Below are 15945 nucleotides of genomic sequence, written 5' to 3' on the forward strand. Positions count from 1 at the left end.
CTGCCATGTACCTGCTGGTGTCTGGGTCCCGTGATCCACACCAGGCCCTGACCCACTCCAGAGAACAGAACCTGAGTCACTTCCCGGCCTGGTCTGGGACTCTGGCCCAATACAGGGGTCCTGGCAGGCACTGTCTTGTGGGGTAGCTCATAATGCAGAGGTTCATGGATAGCCTGGTTGTTTGCACCTCTGTGTGTCCCTAACTGTAGCTAAACTGCTAAATTACCCAGTTTGGGGTCACACTTTGCATCATCCTGCCTTGGCCTCCCAGAGTGCTGGGATTATAAAGCATGTGTCACCATTACCTAGAAGCAATTAGTGTGCACGTGTGTACGTGTGTGTATATGTGTGTGCCGGGCACCAAACTCAGGGCTCTGCACGTGCTACAAGCAGTGCACCTCTGGATCCCATGTGAGTGCTGGATTCTGAGAAATTTATTTTGTGTTTCCTGTCTTCTACTGATTAGGTAAGCGCCCCCCCCCCCACCGCCAGTGTCTCCGGGGAGCTGTAAAAACAGCCAGGCCATGTTGATTTAACCTGGCCTAATAAAACACCTTCACAGGGACACTGGCTCAGGGCTATGATGGACAACTGAGAAGGACAGTCACACACACTGACACACAAGACCAGCTGTCACATTGAAGCCAGAGCTGGACAAGCAGCCCTGGCCCCTGGCACAACACAACCAGGCAAGGACAATGCCAGGCTGGTCTACAGATGGGCCTACAAATTTGCCCCAGACCATCAACATCCTGGCTAGGGAGGGGAGACGTAGTGATTTTTACCCTTTCTTTAATAACTTTTTCATTCTCTAATGTTTGTCCGAGTGTACATGTATAGTGTCTATTTATTGATCTGTTTATTCATTTTGCTGGTGCTGGGAATCAAACCCAGGGTCTTGTGCCTATGAGTCAGGTGCTTTACCACCAAGGTACTCCCCCAGCCCTTTTGCTTTATTTATTTATTTTGTACTGGGGATCGAACTCATGACCTCACGCTTGACAGGCAGGCGCTTATGCCACTGAGCTAAATCCCCATCCCTTATTTGGTCTTTTTGAGACAGCGTCTCGCTGTGCAGTTCAGGCTAGCCTTGGATCATCCTGCCTTGGTGCTTTATAATCCCAGCACTCTGGGAGGCCAAGGCAGGATGATGCCCGAGGCCCCAGCGTTCACGTTGTAGCCCAGGTTGTTCTCAAACTCACAACGATCCTCCTGCCTCAGCCTCCCAACTGCTTGAATTACAGGACTACACCATCATGGATTTTGCTTTTTGTTTTTGAGACAAAGTCTCACTAAGTTACCCAGCCTGTCCTTGAACTTGTGATCCTCCCGCCTCAGTCTCCCAACTGCTGGGATTGCTGGTGTGTGCCACCATGCTCACCTAGGACTGAAGTCATTTCCAGCAAAAAGATATTTTATAATGGCAAGAGGCTTGACTTTTCAGGAAAATTAACAATTTTTAAATTATATACACTGGGGCTGGGAATTTAGCTCAGTGGCATAAGCACCTGCCTGGTAAGCACAAGGTCATGAGTTCGATCCGAAGTACCAAAAAAAAAAAAAAAAAAAAAAAAAAAAAAAAGAAAAGAAAAGAAAAGAAAAAAAATTATACACACTATTCAGAAATAACTTCAAAATATAGAGCACAGATATTTAAAGAAATATAAGAAGAAGCAGACAAAGGAGAGGTCGCTGCGCTTTCTTCCATAATTGATAGAAAAGGCAGGAAAAAATTCCAATGTGAGTTTGCAAAATTAAACAAGATTAAGAAACCTAACCTAGCCAGGCACCTGGAGAACAAGGGGCAGTGTGGCCGTCTCACCTTCAGTCCTGTGCCGTTTTTCTTCTTCTTTTTTTCCTGCGGTATTGGGAATTGAACTCAGTACCTCACACTTGCCAGGCAGGCGCTGCACTACTGACCTACATCCCTGGCCCCCAGGGGCTTCTCTAATGAAGCATTTATTGATCACCTGTGGTGTGCAGGCTCACGGCTTTGTCACCCCTGCGGGGGACGTCCTTGTCCCTGCTCCACAGTGCACATCCCCTTTTGGACCAGGAGACCAGCTTACAACACAGACACAGAGGCAGTCAGCGCGGGGATTTGAACTCGGTACTTTGTGCCAGCTCTAGAAGGGTGTCAAGCCCTTACAGAGTGGGAAACTGAGGCCAACGGCTGCATGGAGGACTCAGGTCTGGGCTTCTTTCTGAAATGGGAAATGAATCCCAGACTAAGTGGCAACGGGGCCTCCTGAGACAGGAAAGGAAGACAATGGCCAGACAGATCGCAGGGAGGGCATCTGCCCCTGCCCCCGCGTGACTGGATGCAGGGCCCAGGCTGACAGAGGCCCTTGTCGCCAGGGCTGGGGAGGTGGGCAGCTGCACAAACATCGCCCCAGGCGGGACACAAAACAGTCATTGATGCAGTGGGGCGGGGGAGGGGCTTCTCTGTGACAGCGCGGAGGGGGATGGGTAGCTACAGGGTCTCCACTGCCACACCTCAGCTCTGCGTGGAGGTTGAGGCCCAGAGAGGCTCTGACGCCAGCTTGGGACACACAGCCCGCAGAGGAGAACTGGGCAGCACCCTGTGGGCTGGGCGCCAAATTGCAGGTACCAGCAGGTGAGCCCAGAAATCCACCAGCTGCAGGGATTAGTCCTACACCCCAGCTCGACCCAGAGAGGCCTGGCAAAGAACTCTGAGAGGACTGGACACGGTGCTGCTGGCCTGTCCTCCCAGCACTCTGGGAGGCTGAGGCAGGAAGATCGAAAGTGTGAGTCCAGCCTGGGCAACTTGTCTAAAAGTAAAAAGTAAAGAGAGACCAGGGATGGAGCTGAGTGAAGGCCCTGGCCAGTCCCCACCCCACTCTCCCAGCCCAGCTGTCTCCCTGGCCAGCACTTAGGGCTGCTCAGATTTCCACCGGGCATGTGGGTGCCAGGTGGGGCTGGCAGCTGGGAGAACAGCTGGGCAGAGGGGCTGGTGGCCTCCAGTCAGGGAAGGGACACCAGCAGCTGCTCTGCACCTGCTTAGGCCATCGGAGGCGGGCTGGGTGCCCAGGGAGACCAGGCTCAGGGCCCGTGTCCTGGCTCTGCCACTGGAGCTGATGGCGACCCTGGCTCTGCGTCACCTCCTCTCCATTGGTCCCTATTCTGTGTTTGTACCCGCCCGGCGGGGCCACTACATGAGCCCTGCAGCACCTAGTGACCGGAACTGTTTTATTGTTCTGTTTTCGCTTGTTTGAGACAGGGTCTCACCATGCAGCCCTGGCTGGCCTAGAGCTCACAGTACCCTCCTGCCTCGGCCTCCAGTTGCTGGGATGACAGGTGTGCTCCCACAGGGCCAAATTAGTGTTTCCACCCAGTGGCTGGGAAACTAAGGTCAGGAGGCCGCCTGAGCCTGCAGTTCAGCTGTGCAGCTCCTGCAGTCCGGAGCTCGCCCTCTGCTCACAGTGGCAGCAGCACCGGCCCTGAGTCTTGTGAAGTCAGAGTCACCCAGGCCGGAGTAGGGCCAGGGCCCACGATGCCAACCCTGCCCCTGCCCCTCCCCCTTCAACAGGAAATTCTATGCTCTTATTGGACCCTCAGGTTTGTATGACACCTACTTTGAGAACCACTCTTCAGCGACTCTAGCTCAGGCCCTTTGCAGAAATTCTGTGCCTCCCCTTCCTCTCCCATGCCCACCGCTGACTGTTGTTTGCCACAGGTGTTTCCATTCCTGGTTGCTCCAGAAGCTCTCTGCAACATCACCCTCAGAGCTTTGTTTATTTTTTGAGATAGGGTCTCCCTCAGTAGCCAGGCTGGCCTCAAACTTGAAAAGATCCTCCTGCTTCTGCCTCTTAGGTGCTGGGATCACAGGCAAGTGCACACCCTGCTTGCTTCTGTGGCTCTAGGAAAGGAGCCCTGTAGGCCTTTCTCAGGACAGCCATGTCCTGCAGGGGGAGGCAGGCACCTGGTGGTCAAGTTTTAGGAAACCCTACACAGTGGAGTACTACTCTGCCATAAAGAAGGAGGGACTTGAGGTATTTGTAGGAAAATGGATGTATCTTGAGATCATCATGGTAAGTGAAATAAATCAGATAACAAGCTTAAATACCACATGATTTCTCCTATGTGAGAAACCCAAATTATAAATTAAGAGCAAAAAATATGCCTGCCTGGCAAACACAAGGTCATGAGTTGGATCCCCAGTACCATCAAAAAAAAAAAAAAGAGCAAAAAATAAAGGATATAGGAAACAAGTCAGGGATGTAGCCCAGTGGCATAAGTGCCTGCCTGGCAAATGGGAAGTCCTGAGTTTGATCCCTAGTACGAAAGAAAGAAAGAAAGAAAGAAAGAAAGAAAGAAAGAAAGAAAGAAAGAAAGAAAGAAAGAAAGAAAGAAAGAGAGAAAGAGAGAAAGAAAGAAACAAAGAACAAACAAGAAGATAAATCTTTAGATCTTTCTCAGAAGGAAGAGAGTGGAGAGAGAGGGAAGGAGAAGAGGAAGGAGCTGAGATGGGTTCCACAGGGCTCCAGCTCCCTGCGGGGTGTTGCACATGTACCACAGCATGGACCAAGAAAAATCTATCTTTGAAAAATGAAAGAAAGAAAATACCTGGGGCTGGGGATTTAGCTCAGCGGCATAAGCGCCTGCCTTGCAAGCAGGCAGTCGTGAGTTCGATCTCTGGTACCGATAAAAATGAAAAAGACCAAAAAAAAAAAAAAAAAAAAGTGCTAGATGAAGGAGACATAAATGTAGATTTTGTACATCATAAATGACAAGTGAACATATTTGTACATAAAGGTAGATTGTTGTACGAGAAAGTGTAAGACATCCCCTCTTCTGGAGCAGGGCCACCCTGGACCACAAAGGAAACCCTGTCCCCAAACTAATCCGTCCATCCCGACTGGCTGCCTTCCGTAACACTCGCGCGTTTTTCCCACTCTTTTGGGGGCCGCAGGGGAAACGCAGATTCACATTGCAACGCTTGCGACCACGGAGCCCCAACCCCACCCCGCGCGCAGAGCGGCCGGGGGACCGCGGAGATCTCAGCGCCGGACGTGGACGCAGCTGTCCGGCTGCTTTAAGGAACCAGAGATCCTTGACTGACTGACAGTACGGAGGTGGCGCGGAGGCCTAGATCCTCCAGGCGCCCTCCAAGGAGCGCCCCTCCTCTAGGCACGCTGGCTGGGTCACCCCACTTTCTCCAAGGACGCAGAAGTTTCTTGGCTCCCTGGAGTAGTTAGCGCTGCTGCTCGTCCTTCTGCCACCGGTTCATTCATTTCTTCCTTCCGTCATCTAGAGACAGGGTCTCTCCGGGTAGCCCAGGCTGGCCTAGAACTAGCTGCGATCCTCCTGCCTCAGCCTGAGTTCTGAGGGTGGCCACTCCCCAGCCCCCAGGTGGCCCCTTTTGACCCACACATGATTCAGGCTGTCTGCAACCAGAGCTGGGCTTAGTGGCACCGCCTTAACTCCACCAGCTCTCTCTAAGGGGTGCCAGCGCCAGGGCACGGCCCCCATGGCAGTAACAGGGCCAGGAGAAGCAGGCGTCGTTGGGGCTCCAGCGATGGGTCCCAGGGCGCTTGGCCTGTCCCGCAGAGCATCGCTTCCCCGGCCTGGACTCGGATCACAGAGGCGGCTCATAAATTCGAGGCTGGAGCCCTGTGGAAGGAATCCTTGGGTAGCCCAAGCAGGGCCTGCCCTCACAGCGCTCTCAGTGGGAGGCACGCAGATGACATTGGGTGACATTTAAACCAAGGCGTGGAAGGCCGTGCGCTGCCCAAGGACCCACTGTGTGGGCAGCCGATGGGGGAGGGAAACGGCTGGGGTGAGGGGAGGCGCGAGCTGCGGACCCTCTGTGTCTCTGCCGCTGCAGGCTGCTGCATTACAGGATATCCAGCAACCAGAAAAGTGGAGAGGGTGCTGCCTTTCTGCCTAGCAGCTCTGTCTCCACAAGGAGTCTCGAATTTCTGGAGGGACAATGATGCATTAGTGTATTCCAATAAGGGTGGCCCTAGCCAGACTTGGCACACAGCAGCAATCCCAGCACTGAGGAGGCTGAGGCAGGAGGATTGCCACAAATTCACAGCCAGCCAGGGCTACATATTGAGACCCTGTCTCAAAAAAACAAAAATAACAGGGGCTGGGGATTTAGCTCAGTGGCATAGGCGCCTGCCTTGCAAGCAGGCAGTCGTGAGTTCGATCCCTGGTACTGATAAAAAGGAAAAAGACCAAAAAAAATAAATAAATAAAAAATAAAAAATAAAATAAATCGACAGGGCTAAGCAGCAGAGTGGCCTCCTTCACATCCCTTAGTCTTTCCTGAGGAACTGTGATCACCTCCAGGGATGGAAGGACAGGAGAAAGGCCAGTATGGCCTCGGTCCTGGGGACCCTGGTTACAGAAGGAGGAGGGGGACAAGCTCCCCACAGAGGAGAAAGTGCCCGCCTTCATAGGGGAGTCCAGGATTCCCAGTGGTCTGCACAGGTCTAGAGCCAGCACCCCCACTCTCGATGGCACCTGCTCAGGCATCCCCGCAGCCCATACCTGGCAGGCCAAGTCCTCCCCAGTGCCAGGCCTAGAACCCAGTCACCTCTCTGGCAGGAGGGGTCCCCAGCTGTGGCCCCGGAGGAAGGCCTCACACAGAATTTGGAGCTCAGGGTCCAGGTTCTCAGCTGAAGGGACAGAGGCACCTGGAGCACCAGCTGCCAGATGAGCATCCCCTATCCGACCTCTCTGGAGCCACCGCTGTGGGGACTCACCATGCAGACCAGGGACAGTGGCAGAGCAATCAGCTTCTCCGATCTCAGCCAAGGTCACAACACTGGAGGTGGCGGGGTCTGGGTTCAACCCCACCCGTGGCCCTGTGTCCTGTGGTCAGGGCAGGAGCTCTGGCTTCTGAGGGCCACACCCCAGGAAGGGACATGGTGCTAGGATGGGCAGGGACGATGCCGACAGAGGGATGTGGACAGGCCTGGGTGAGAAATGGGGGGGGGGGGGAGGGAGCTGCAGAAAGAGCAGTGTGGCCAAGCACGGGGACAGCAGGCAAGGACAATGGGGCAGGAGAATGGGCCCTTCATTGAGGCTCTGGGACACCTAGCAACTGATTCCGGCAAACTTTTTTGTTTTGTTTTTTGAGACAGGGTCTCACTATTTAGTCCAGGCTGGCCTGGAACTCGAGGCAATCTTCCTGCCTCAGCTTCCCAAGTGCTGGGATTACAGATAGGTCACCACAACAGTGCAAATGGGTTTTAAGCCCAGCCCATACCCCTGAGCCCAAGGGTCACTGAGTCTGGTGGCCAGCTGGGAAGGGTTTGGGGCCCTGTGGTAGGCTGGAGCGGTGGAGTGGCGGAGGGGACATGGGATGGGAACTCGGGATGTCTGGGGGTGGCAACGTGACCTTTGAGTCTCCAAGGAGCCAGCTCTGAGGCCAGGCCAGTGGGAGCGCGCATGGGGGTGGCTGCTCCTCAAAGCCACCATTGTCGCCCGCGCCTGACCGTCTGAGCCAAAAATAGAGTCCAAGATGCGGTCTCACGAGAAGGTTCTGGCTTTTGGCGCAGGGACAGCAGGGTGTGGGTCACTGTCGGGAGCCCTGGAGTCCCTCCCAGCCCTGCTGGCTGTGCTGGTGGCGCCAAGTGGAGTCCTCTTGGGGCCTCTGTTCCCAGCCATGCAGGCATCAGAGACCTGAACGCCCAGTGCAGACAGATGGGATAGGATGCAGCCCCAGCTCTGCTCTACCTTGAGCGTGCTCCCCACCTCCCGGGTCTTCAGTTTCCCCCTGGGTCTGTGCCGCAGGGAATATTGGGGAAGGCTGCGACCTCATGCCCTAGTGCCCCGCTCAGGAGGTGGCTGTTGTCCCCAGCCTGCTGCCGCTTTGTTTTCGGTTCCTTTTCCTACGAATTGAACCCAGTGCCTTTGCACTGAACTACCTCCCCGGCCTTTTTAAATTTCGAGACACGGTTTCACAAGGTCGCCAAGCTGCCCGGGTTGGGCTGGTACTTGCCATCCTGCCTCAGCCTCCCAGAGTACTGGCGACGCCAGGCTCAGGCCCGGCTTCAAGCGGCCAGTGAGCGGGCCTCGCGCGCCCTCCAGCGGCCGCCCTGCACACCTCCCGGGGTCCACACTGCTCTGCGCGCCGGCGGGAAGCCCCGCCTCCCAGGCCCGCGCTCCGCCCGCCGCCGCCCCACCTCCCCAGCAGAGCGCGCTCTGCGGGTTGCGGGTCCTCCGGGCTTCCCAGAGAGCCCAAGCGGCTGCGGAGCCCCGCCCCGGTCTCCATGGAGACCGCTGTACACAGCCTCCCCTAGGAGCGGGAACCGCTCGGGTCAATGTGTGCGGGTCGCGGGCCACCGCGCAGAGGCGAGGCCCAGCTGGCGTCTAGCACGCAGGCTCCAACCTGGGGGTCCGCAGGTTTCGTGGTTCTATGCAGCAGGGGTTCCAGGTGGTTCTTGAGTGGGCGTCCCTAGAGAACAGCTCTAGGTTCTGAGCTCTGGACCTAACGAGGACTCCAGGCTCTGGACTCGCTCCAGAGATGACTCACAGGTCCTGGCTGGGTTTAGTGCGTAATCTCTAGCTTAAAGTGAACTCAGGAAGCTGAGGCAGGGGGGTCCAGTAAGTTCCGGCCCACATTAGCTACCTAGTGAGTTCAAGGCCAGCCTGAAGTACATAGCAAGGCCCTGTCTTAAAAAACCAAAAATAAGTAAACATAACAAAACAGTGACCTCAGGGATCAGGGCAGACTGAACTTGGAGTTCTGAGCTTGGGTCTAGAAAGGGGTCTTGATGCCCAGGTTCCAGGCATTGTCTGGAGAGGGCTTGGCTAAGTGAGTCCAGGGTGGGGCTTGAGGTCCAAACTTCCAACTCATGAATGTTTAGGGCTCTGGGGACACCGCTGAGCAGACTCCAGCACCAAGGACTAAGATCTTTTTGTTTTTGTGCCAGACACTGAACTCAAAACCTTGCCATAGCCTACTTTTAGAAACAATGATGGTAAAAGTTTTTAGCGTCTTGCTTTTTTGTTAATTTTTTTGTGTGTGTGTGAAAGGGAGTCCCAATATAGTTCAGCCTGGCCTTTAAATTGAGGCTGGTCCGGAACTCCAGACAATGCTACCTCAGCCTCCAGAGTGCTGTTATTAAAGGTGCATGCCACCACACTCCGCTGTTCTATGAATGTGGCTTGTCTAAGGAGTCTCACGTAAATAGAATCAAAAAAGTGTTTGTCTTTGGGGACTAGTTTTTTCCGTTTGGTATAATGTCATCAAGGGTCATCCATGCTGTGCCTGCTTTTTGGACTGTGCTCTTGGCTAAATTGTGCCACCTTGTGAGACGGTTCTTCCCTTACAGAATGGCTCACGGCTGTGTCCCCACAGGATGAGGTAATTAGAGCACCCGTCAGCTGGAAAGGGCACAGCGTTCTCAGACAGAATGCATATACAGAGATTGGAAAAAGCAGCAGGTGAGGCCAGGCGATGTGGGTAAAGCAGGAAGAGCTGAGTCCAAGGCGCATGGAATGGGGTTCAACTTCTGGAGGACCTGCGCCCCTTTCCAAATGGGGAACTGGGCTAGGTGCTCCAGGCCTCTCCCAGGGTGACTTCTGCCCCTGCCAAATCCCCAAAATCCTGCCGCTCCTCTGATGGGGTGCAAGACCTGCCTGTGGGTCTGAGCAAGAGCCAAGGGTCCTGTCACCTGCACCCCCTGGCATGCAGGTCACCAGTGCAATGGAGACTGTCAGCCTCAGTCAGGACGACTGGGTGATGCTGCCACAATGGAGAATCGCATGCCACACCCCTCTGGTGCCCAGTTCCCCTAGCCATTGAGGCTGGGTCACACCACATGGCCTGAGTCCCTGCAGCTCCGGCCTCTCCTGAGGGGTCACAGTGACTTCTGCCCCAATCAATGCCCACTCCACACAACTCTTCCTGAACTCCAGTTTGCCCCTGAGCCTGCAGTGCCAGGGCACCTTCAGGGGGCAGGGACACCACACTGCAGACTGAGAGCCACCCTTTATAACCTGGGCCCAGAAACCTGTAACCAGCAGGTAATGGGTCATGTGCAAGGGCCATGTGGCTGGGTAAGAAACACAGCTTTCTCTCTGGTGGTCAGCAGCAGACACTCATATACAGCAACTCGCCCACCAGCCTCTTCCTGCAAGCCACAGCCCCCAGTTCATTTCTGAGCTGGCCTGAACTGCAGAGGCATCAACATCTCCATAACCCAGGTGCCTGCGGGTAGTATACCCCACTGTGATTTGCAGACACTGTGGGCATTTTGTAAGTCCCCTGCAGACAATGGAACTCATCATGTGGAGCCGGGGCTGGTGGCACCATGTGCCTGTAATTCTCAGCTACCCGGGAGGCTGAAGCAGGAGGGCACACACACACAGGCCCAGAGACCTTCAATAAGGCCTGTGGCTGTGGCGCAGAAGGGATCAGCGGGACCCACTGGTCACAGGGACAGGCTCTCACCTACAGGCCAGTGTTCTACCTTCACCTGGGCCCTCAGAAGGATGCCCAAATCACGCAAGAAGCCAAACCACACCCACAGTCACTGGACCCTCAGATGTAGCCCTCACCCCTCTGCACACCTTGCAAGTCAGCCCAGCACAGGGAGGGGGGAGCGGGCACAGAAATGGCGCAGGCACAGAGCACCGAGGCAGAGTTTTGAGTTTTATTGTCACCGTGCTGCTCAGGCCTTGACAGCAAACTTGCGCAGAGGATACAGCCGCTCCTTCCGCTGCTGCTTCTTCGTCTTCAGCTTCTCCTCATGCTTGTTGAGCCGGCGGCGCATGGCTCGAGTCTTCTTGGGCCGCAGGTCCAGGGGCTTGTACTTCTTGCCCTGGGACAGAGGGTAAAGTGGGCAAGGGCGGGGAAGATTGTTTCACAGTGCCAGGGCTACAGAGACACCACTGGAGCTGCCACGTCTCCCAGAGCTTGCTGCCCAGAGCATGACAGGGCACACTGTGCCACTGCTGACCACCAGTCTCCCCAGCAAGTCCTCCAGATAAAGTGGTCCTTCGCCCACGCTCTGGGGGACCGCAGCCCAGGGAGGACAATGGTTCACCCTCACATGCACAAGCTGCTCTCAGGTGGGGTCCTCAAAGGCAAGCCCTCTGCCAGATCTGCACTAGGGCAGGGAGGTCCTGCCACCTGGTCCCTATCTGACACCACCCAGTACAACAGCCTGAGTCGAGCCCCCTCCCAGCTTCAGGACACACAAGGTGAGGGCTACTGTGCAGAGCCTCACTTCTGGTGTCTGGGGCTAGGAACAAGAATAGGACACTCAAAGGACACAGTTGCAAAGGTGCTTCTTCCTGGCCACCACCTCTGCCTTCCCTCAGGACCTGACTGAGGCTTCAGGCCCCGCCCCAGGTTACCGGTCCCTCACAGGTATACTCACAGCCAAAGGGTGGCAGCACCCCAGCCACAAGATGATAGCCTGTCTAATGTGTCAACCTCTACTCTAACCTGGTGTAGATGTGCAGCCGGTTTTGCAGAGGTAACTAAGGGCCCCTTCTAAATGACTTCCATTAGGTGACACTGCCTTGAGCAAGCCAGCCAGCCCACTGGTTTAACAGCAGGCCTGACTCCCTCCAAGTGCCACCTGGGGCTACCAGGTCTCTCCCAGGCCAATCCTGAGTTCCAGTGTGGTCCCAAAGACATGATCTGTGCCCTGCTGCTGCTTCTGCCCAGACCCTGCTGAAACTGTAGCCAGGGACAAGACAGATGGCTGTCACAATGTGAGATCCAGAGGTCAGATAGCTATGGAAGTCCCCTAAGCATCCTCATCCAGCCCCATGACATGGTGTGGGAACAAACCCCAGTCCCAAGCCTCAGGTCCTCATCTAAACCTAGCAGGGACAGCAGGGTCCTGTTCTACTCTGGGCACTGCCAAAGCAAGTGAAGATGGGCCCATACTGGAGGGCAGATTCATGGCACCAAGCCACTCACTCAGGATGCAGGGCTCAGGCTGAGGCAGCTCGGGGCACTGTTGTTGAGATGGGAAACCTAGCCACAGACCAGGGACCGGCCCACAGCTGCACAATGCCTGCAGCCTGGCCTCCCTGGTGCCCCTCACCTTGTAGTATTTCCTGAGGTTTTCTTTCTGTGTCTGGTTGATAACCGTGAGAACTCGGGCGATGGATTTGCGGACAACTCGGCTGCAAAACAGAGGTCAGTGAGAAATGGGGAAAACACAGTGCTCCCCAAGGTGTCTCCCTCCAGACTAAGGGACCAAGAGCAGGACAGCAGCAGCACCCCCTAACCCCGTGCCTGTTTATATTGTCCACAAGTCCATGGACAGGAACACAGAGGCTGAAACCCCCAGATCACATGTCAAAAGGGGAAGGGAGAGGGGCTGGGGATTTAGCTCAGCGGCATAAGCACCTGCCTTGCAAGCAGGCGGTCGTGAGTTCGATCCCCGGTACCGATAAAAATGAAAAAGACAAAAAAAAAAAAAAAAAAAAAAAAAAAAAAAAAAAAAAAAGGGGAAGGGAGGGAGTCACGCCGCAGTCAAACACCCTCCCAGCTTTGGGAGTCCCAAGAGAGGAAGCAGACACCTGGAAAAGGTGCGGTCGGCAGCGAGTTGCACCTGCAGCCATGCTGAACAAGGGAGGGACAGGGAGAGCACACCGGAGAGCATTGGTGATGTGCTCCCCAAATCACTCAGTCACCTCCTGTTCCCTGCAAAACTGTTCGGGTGCAGGCAGCCCACCTGTGCCAAAACTGGCAACCAGGGTCCAAATCTGTGTCCTCTGTCCTTACCCACATAATTTAGGTAACAGCTTACATGGGCGCAAGGCCCCTCCCACCATACAGGGTAACTAAAGTCAAGTAAAAGCAGGAGGTGGAAAAAAAAGGTCCGTTAGGCTTTAGAGGCAGCGATGAGATGGTTTCTCAGACTGTAACCCCTACACTGTCGAAGCTGGGGGCAGCCTGGCCACAAAAGTTCAAAGCACAATGACAGTCAGTCTCAAAAAACAGCAACGAAGCTGGGAGTGGTGGCGCAATCCTGTAATCCCAGCACTTGGGAGGCTGAGGCATGAGGATCGTTGCGAGTTCGAGACCAGCTTGGGCTGCAAAGCGAGCCCACAGCCAGCCTGAACTGCAGAGAAACCCTGTCTCAAAAAAATAAAAACAAAAAACAACCCCATAACGAAAAAAGCTGAGCATGGTGGCCCAGGGCTGTAATCCTAGCAACGGAGAGGCTGCGTTAGAAAGACGCCCCAAGTTCTGGCACTGCCTGAGCTATGAGACTAAGCGCCAACTACAGCTGGGGAGACCATCGAAAGAAAGAAAGGAGGAAAGAAAGACTGAGTCTGCAGGGACTCCTAGTTCTTTCTTCAGCTCAGAAGCAGACAGGTGGTTCCGGATAGGGCGACAAGCAGGAGAGGACTCACACAGCAGGTCTCCCACGTGACCCAAGCCGCACACCTCGCGGGGACCTGAACGGGTACTTCCTGAAGCCAACTTCGAAACCCCACCACCCCTCCCGGGGCACATGCGCCCTCCCAGTCGGTCACTCACATCTTGGAGAGCTTCGATGCTGCGCCGCCCGTCACTTTGGCAACGCGCAGCTGCGACAGCTCCACCTTCAGGTCGTCCAGCTGTTTCAGCAGCTCCTCCTTCTTCTTGCCCCGAAGGTCCCGAGCCTTAATTTTGGCCTGCACACAGGCAAGGTCCGGGTCAGGCGCCCCGCGGGCCGTCTCGACTCCTCCCGCAACCCAGGCCGGGGTCTTGGAAGCGCAGTCTTCTCAGGCCGCGGACGGGAGACGCGCGCGGCCCGTGGCCCGCGGGAAGGAGAGGGGGAGATGTGGAGGGCGCTGGGCCGTCCTATGCAGTGCACCCCACGCCTGGGCGGCAGATGAGATCCGAGGACTCAGCCTGCAAACCCCCACACCGGTCCCCGAGCCCCACGGTGCCTGGATGGCACCCGATTCCCTCACACTCACCATAGCTGCACTAGAAACCACCGCCGCCGCCGCCTGCTCCGAAGGAAAGAGGAAGGGGCGGGGCTGACCCCGTTACTACTGCCGGGTGGCAGCCAGGGCAGCCAATGGCGCTGCGGCGCGGGAGCCCTGCCCCGCCCCTTTACAGTTTTGCCTAGTAGCGTGTGATTCGTCCTTCTGAGAAGTCCGCAGAGCCCGAGCTAAGTCGGTTGGTCTAGGCATCTTTCTAGGTGCTCCCTGCCAGCTAGGTGAGCTTTAGGTCCTGAGCGACGCAGTTGGAGCGGCTGAGGACAGAGCTGGCTGGGAGTTGGCCGAAGATGGCATAGATTGGGCCCAGGTTCTTCGTTCAGTCATGTAGTTGTTTACTCATTCGTTCGGCGAAGTTTGACCATCTCCCAGTCCGCCGCTGTGAGCTGGGCACCGGTGATCTGAGGGTGCGGAGGGGATAGGGAGGGAGGGTTTGCAAAGATGCATTAATGCCGGGAAGGTGGCATAGTCCCCATACTCTGGGAGGCTGAGGCAGGAGAATCGAAGGCTAGAGCTCAGCCTGGGGAACCTAGCGAGACACTGTCTCTAAAAAAGGGGTAGGGGATATATCAGAGTGAAAGATCTCAATTCAGTTTTCGTGTGTGTGTGTGTGTGTGTGTGTGTGTGTGTGTGTGTGTTGGTAATATTTGATTTCTTCACAACACCCTGATTGGCACCTGCTGGATTGGATTACCATTGTCTACCACCTGTACCATTGCTGTCATCCGAATCACTTCTCAGTTTTGACGCTTTTGGAGGGGTCAGTTGAGACAGGATCTCACCATAGAGTTCAGGCTGACCTTGAATCCAGTATGTAACTCAAGTTGGCCTCGAACTCGAAATGATCCTCCTGCCTCAGCCTTCCCAGCACAGGGATTACAGGCGTGCACTGCCAAGCCCGACTTTCACACACTTTTTTCATGGCGTCGGGAGTCTGTGCTGCTGATTATACCCGGGACCTGTGCCTGCTGCTACACCACCCACCTCACCCCGTTTTTTGAGACAGGGCCTCTCTCCTGAATCACTAAATTGCCCAAGCTGGGCTTGAACTCATGATCTTCCTGACTCAGCCTCCCAGAGTGCCAGGATTACAGGCCTGTGTCATGGCCTGCCCCACTTTGGTTCTTGCTCCCATGTATGTTCTCAGTACAGCTGCAAAAAAAGTCATCTTTTCATTTTGTTATATTGGGGCATGAACTCAGGACTTGCACGTGCTAAGCAAGCTATCTAGCACTGATAGGCATCCCCAGCTTTTTATTTTGCTGGCACTAGGATTTGCTGAGTTGCCCAGGCTGGCCTTGAATTTGTGATCCTTTTGTTTCTGCCTCCTGAGTAGCTGAGACTGTACCACCATGACTGGCTAAATGACCCCTTTCAACACAAGCCAGAAGTCAGATCATGTCATTTTGCTGTGCTCAGAACTTCTAAGCCTGTCCTGAGTTAAGATTTTGTTCTCTTCCTTTAGCTAAGAAACTGCCAGGCACTGGGTGATTTTTTTGCCCCCATCACTCAATCATCCCTGCACAGTAAAAATGGATTTTTTTTTTTTTTTTGGTACAGGAATTGAACTCACAACACTGTGCTGGTGGTGCCAGGCAGGCACTGTGCTGTGGAGCTATATCCCTAGCCCAGATTTTTAAAATTTATTTTTGATGCTGGAGACCCAACCCAGGGCCCTTGCCCTGAGCTACATCCCCACCCTCCCCCCACCTTCCCCCCACTCTCCATTCAGATCGGGTTTTAGAACCGAGTTGCCCAAGAAGGATTTTAATTCCTGGTCCTCCTGTCTCAGTCTCCCAGAATGCTAGTTTATAGCCATGTACAACCACACTCCTCCTATGATATGGCTATAATACTGAATTTAAAATTCTTCCTCCTTCATGGAATGGAAGTACATGACCATGAACTGGAATATGATTCACCAGTTTACCTGGGGCTCTTTCCATAATCATAAAATTAGCAATTTTGGCTTCAAGTTTTTTCATTCTTTTATGAGACAGCGTCTTG

The 15945-nt window shown here is 54.7% G+C and overlaps 1 protein-coding gene across 1 annotated transcript; it reads right to left on the reverse strand.

Annotated features, from left to right (window-relative positions):
• Positions 1–10620: 10620 nt before the first annotated feature.
• Positions 10621–14050, reverse strand: Rpl35 (ribosomal protein L35). The gene is made up of 4 exons (XM_003470785.5): positions 13915–14050; positions 13490–13626; positions 12042–12123; positions 10621–10802 (listed from the first exon to the last, which is right to left on the reverse strand). Exons 1-4 carry the CDS (start codon positions 13915–13917, stop codon positions 10653–10655), a joined length of 372 nt encoding a protein of 123 aa, XP_003470833.1. The 5' UTR covers positions 13918–14050; the 3' UTR covers positions 10621–10652.
• Between the last annotated feature and the right edge of the window lie 1895 nt (positions 14051–15945).

Source organism: Cavia porcellus, unplaced genomic scaffold, assembly GCF_034190915.1.
Source record: "Cavia porcellus strain 051 isolate PalLab524CR breed Dunkin Hartley unplaced genomic scaffold, mCavPor4.1 scaffold_1, whole genome shotgun sequence".
In the NCBI taxonomy this organism is placed as follows: Eukaryota; Metazoa; Chordata; class Mammalia; order Rodentia; family Caviidae; genus Cavia; species Cavia porcellus.

Coding starts and splice junctions, on each gene's coding strand:
- Rpl35 (XM_003470785.5), bottom strand. Junction 12,124..13,489: donor GCATCGAAGCTCTCCAAGAT/GTGAGTGACCGA, acceptor TCTGTTTTGCAG/CCGAGTTGTCCGCAAATCCA. Junction 10,803..12,041: donor ACCTCAGGAAATACTACAAG/GTGAGGGGCACC, acceptor CCTCTGTCCCAG/GGCAAGAAGTACAAGCCCCT.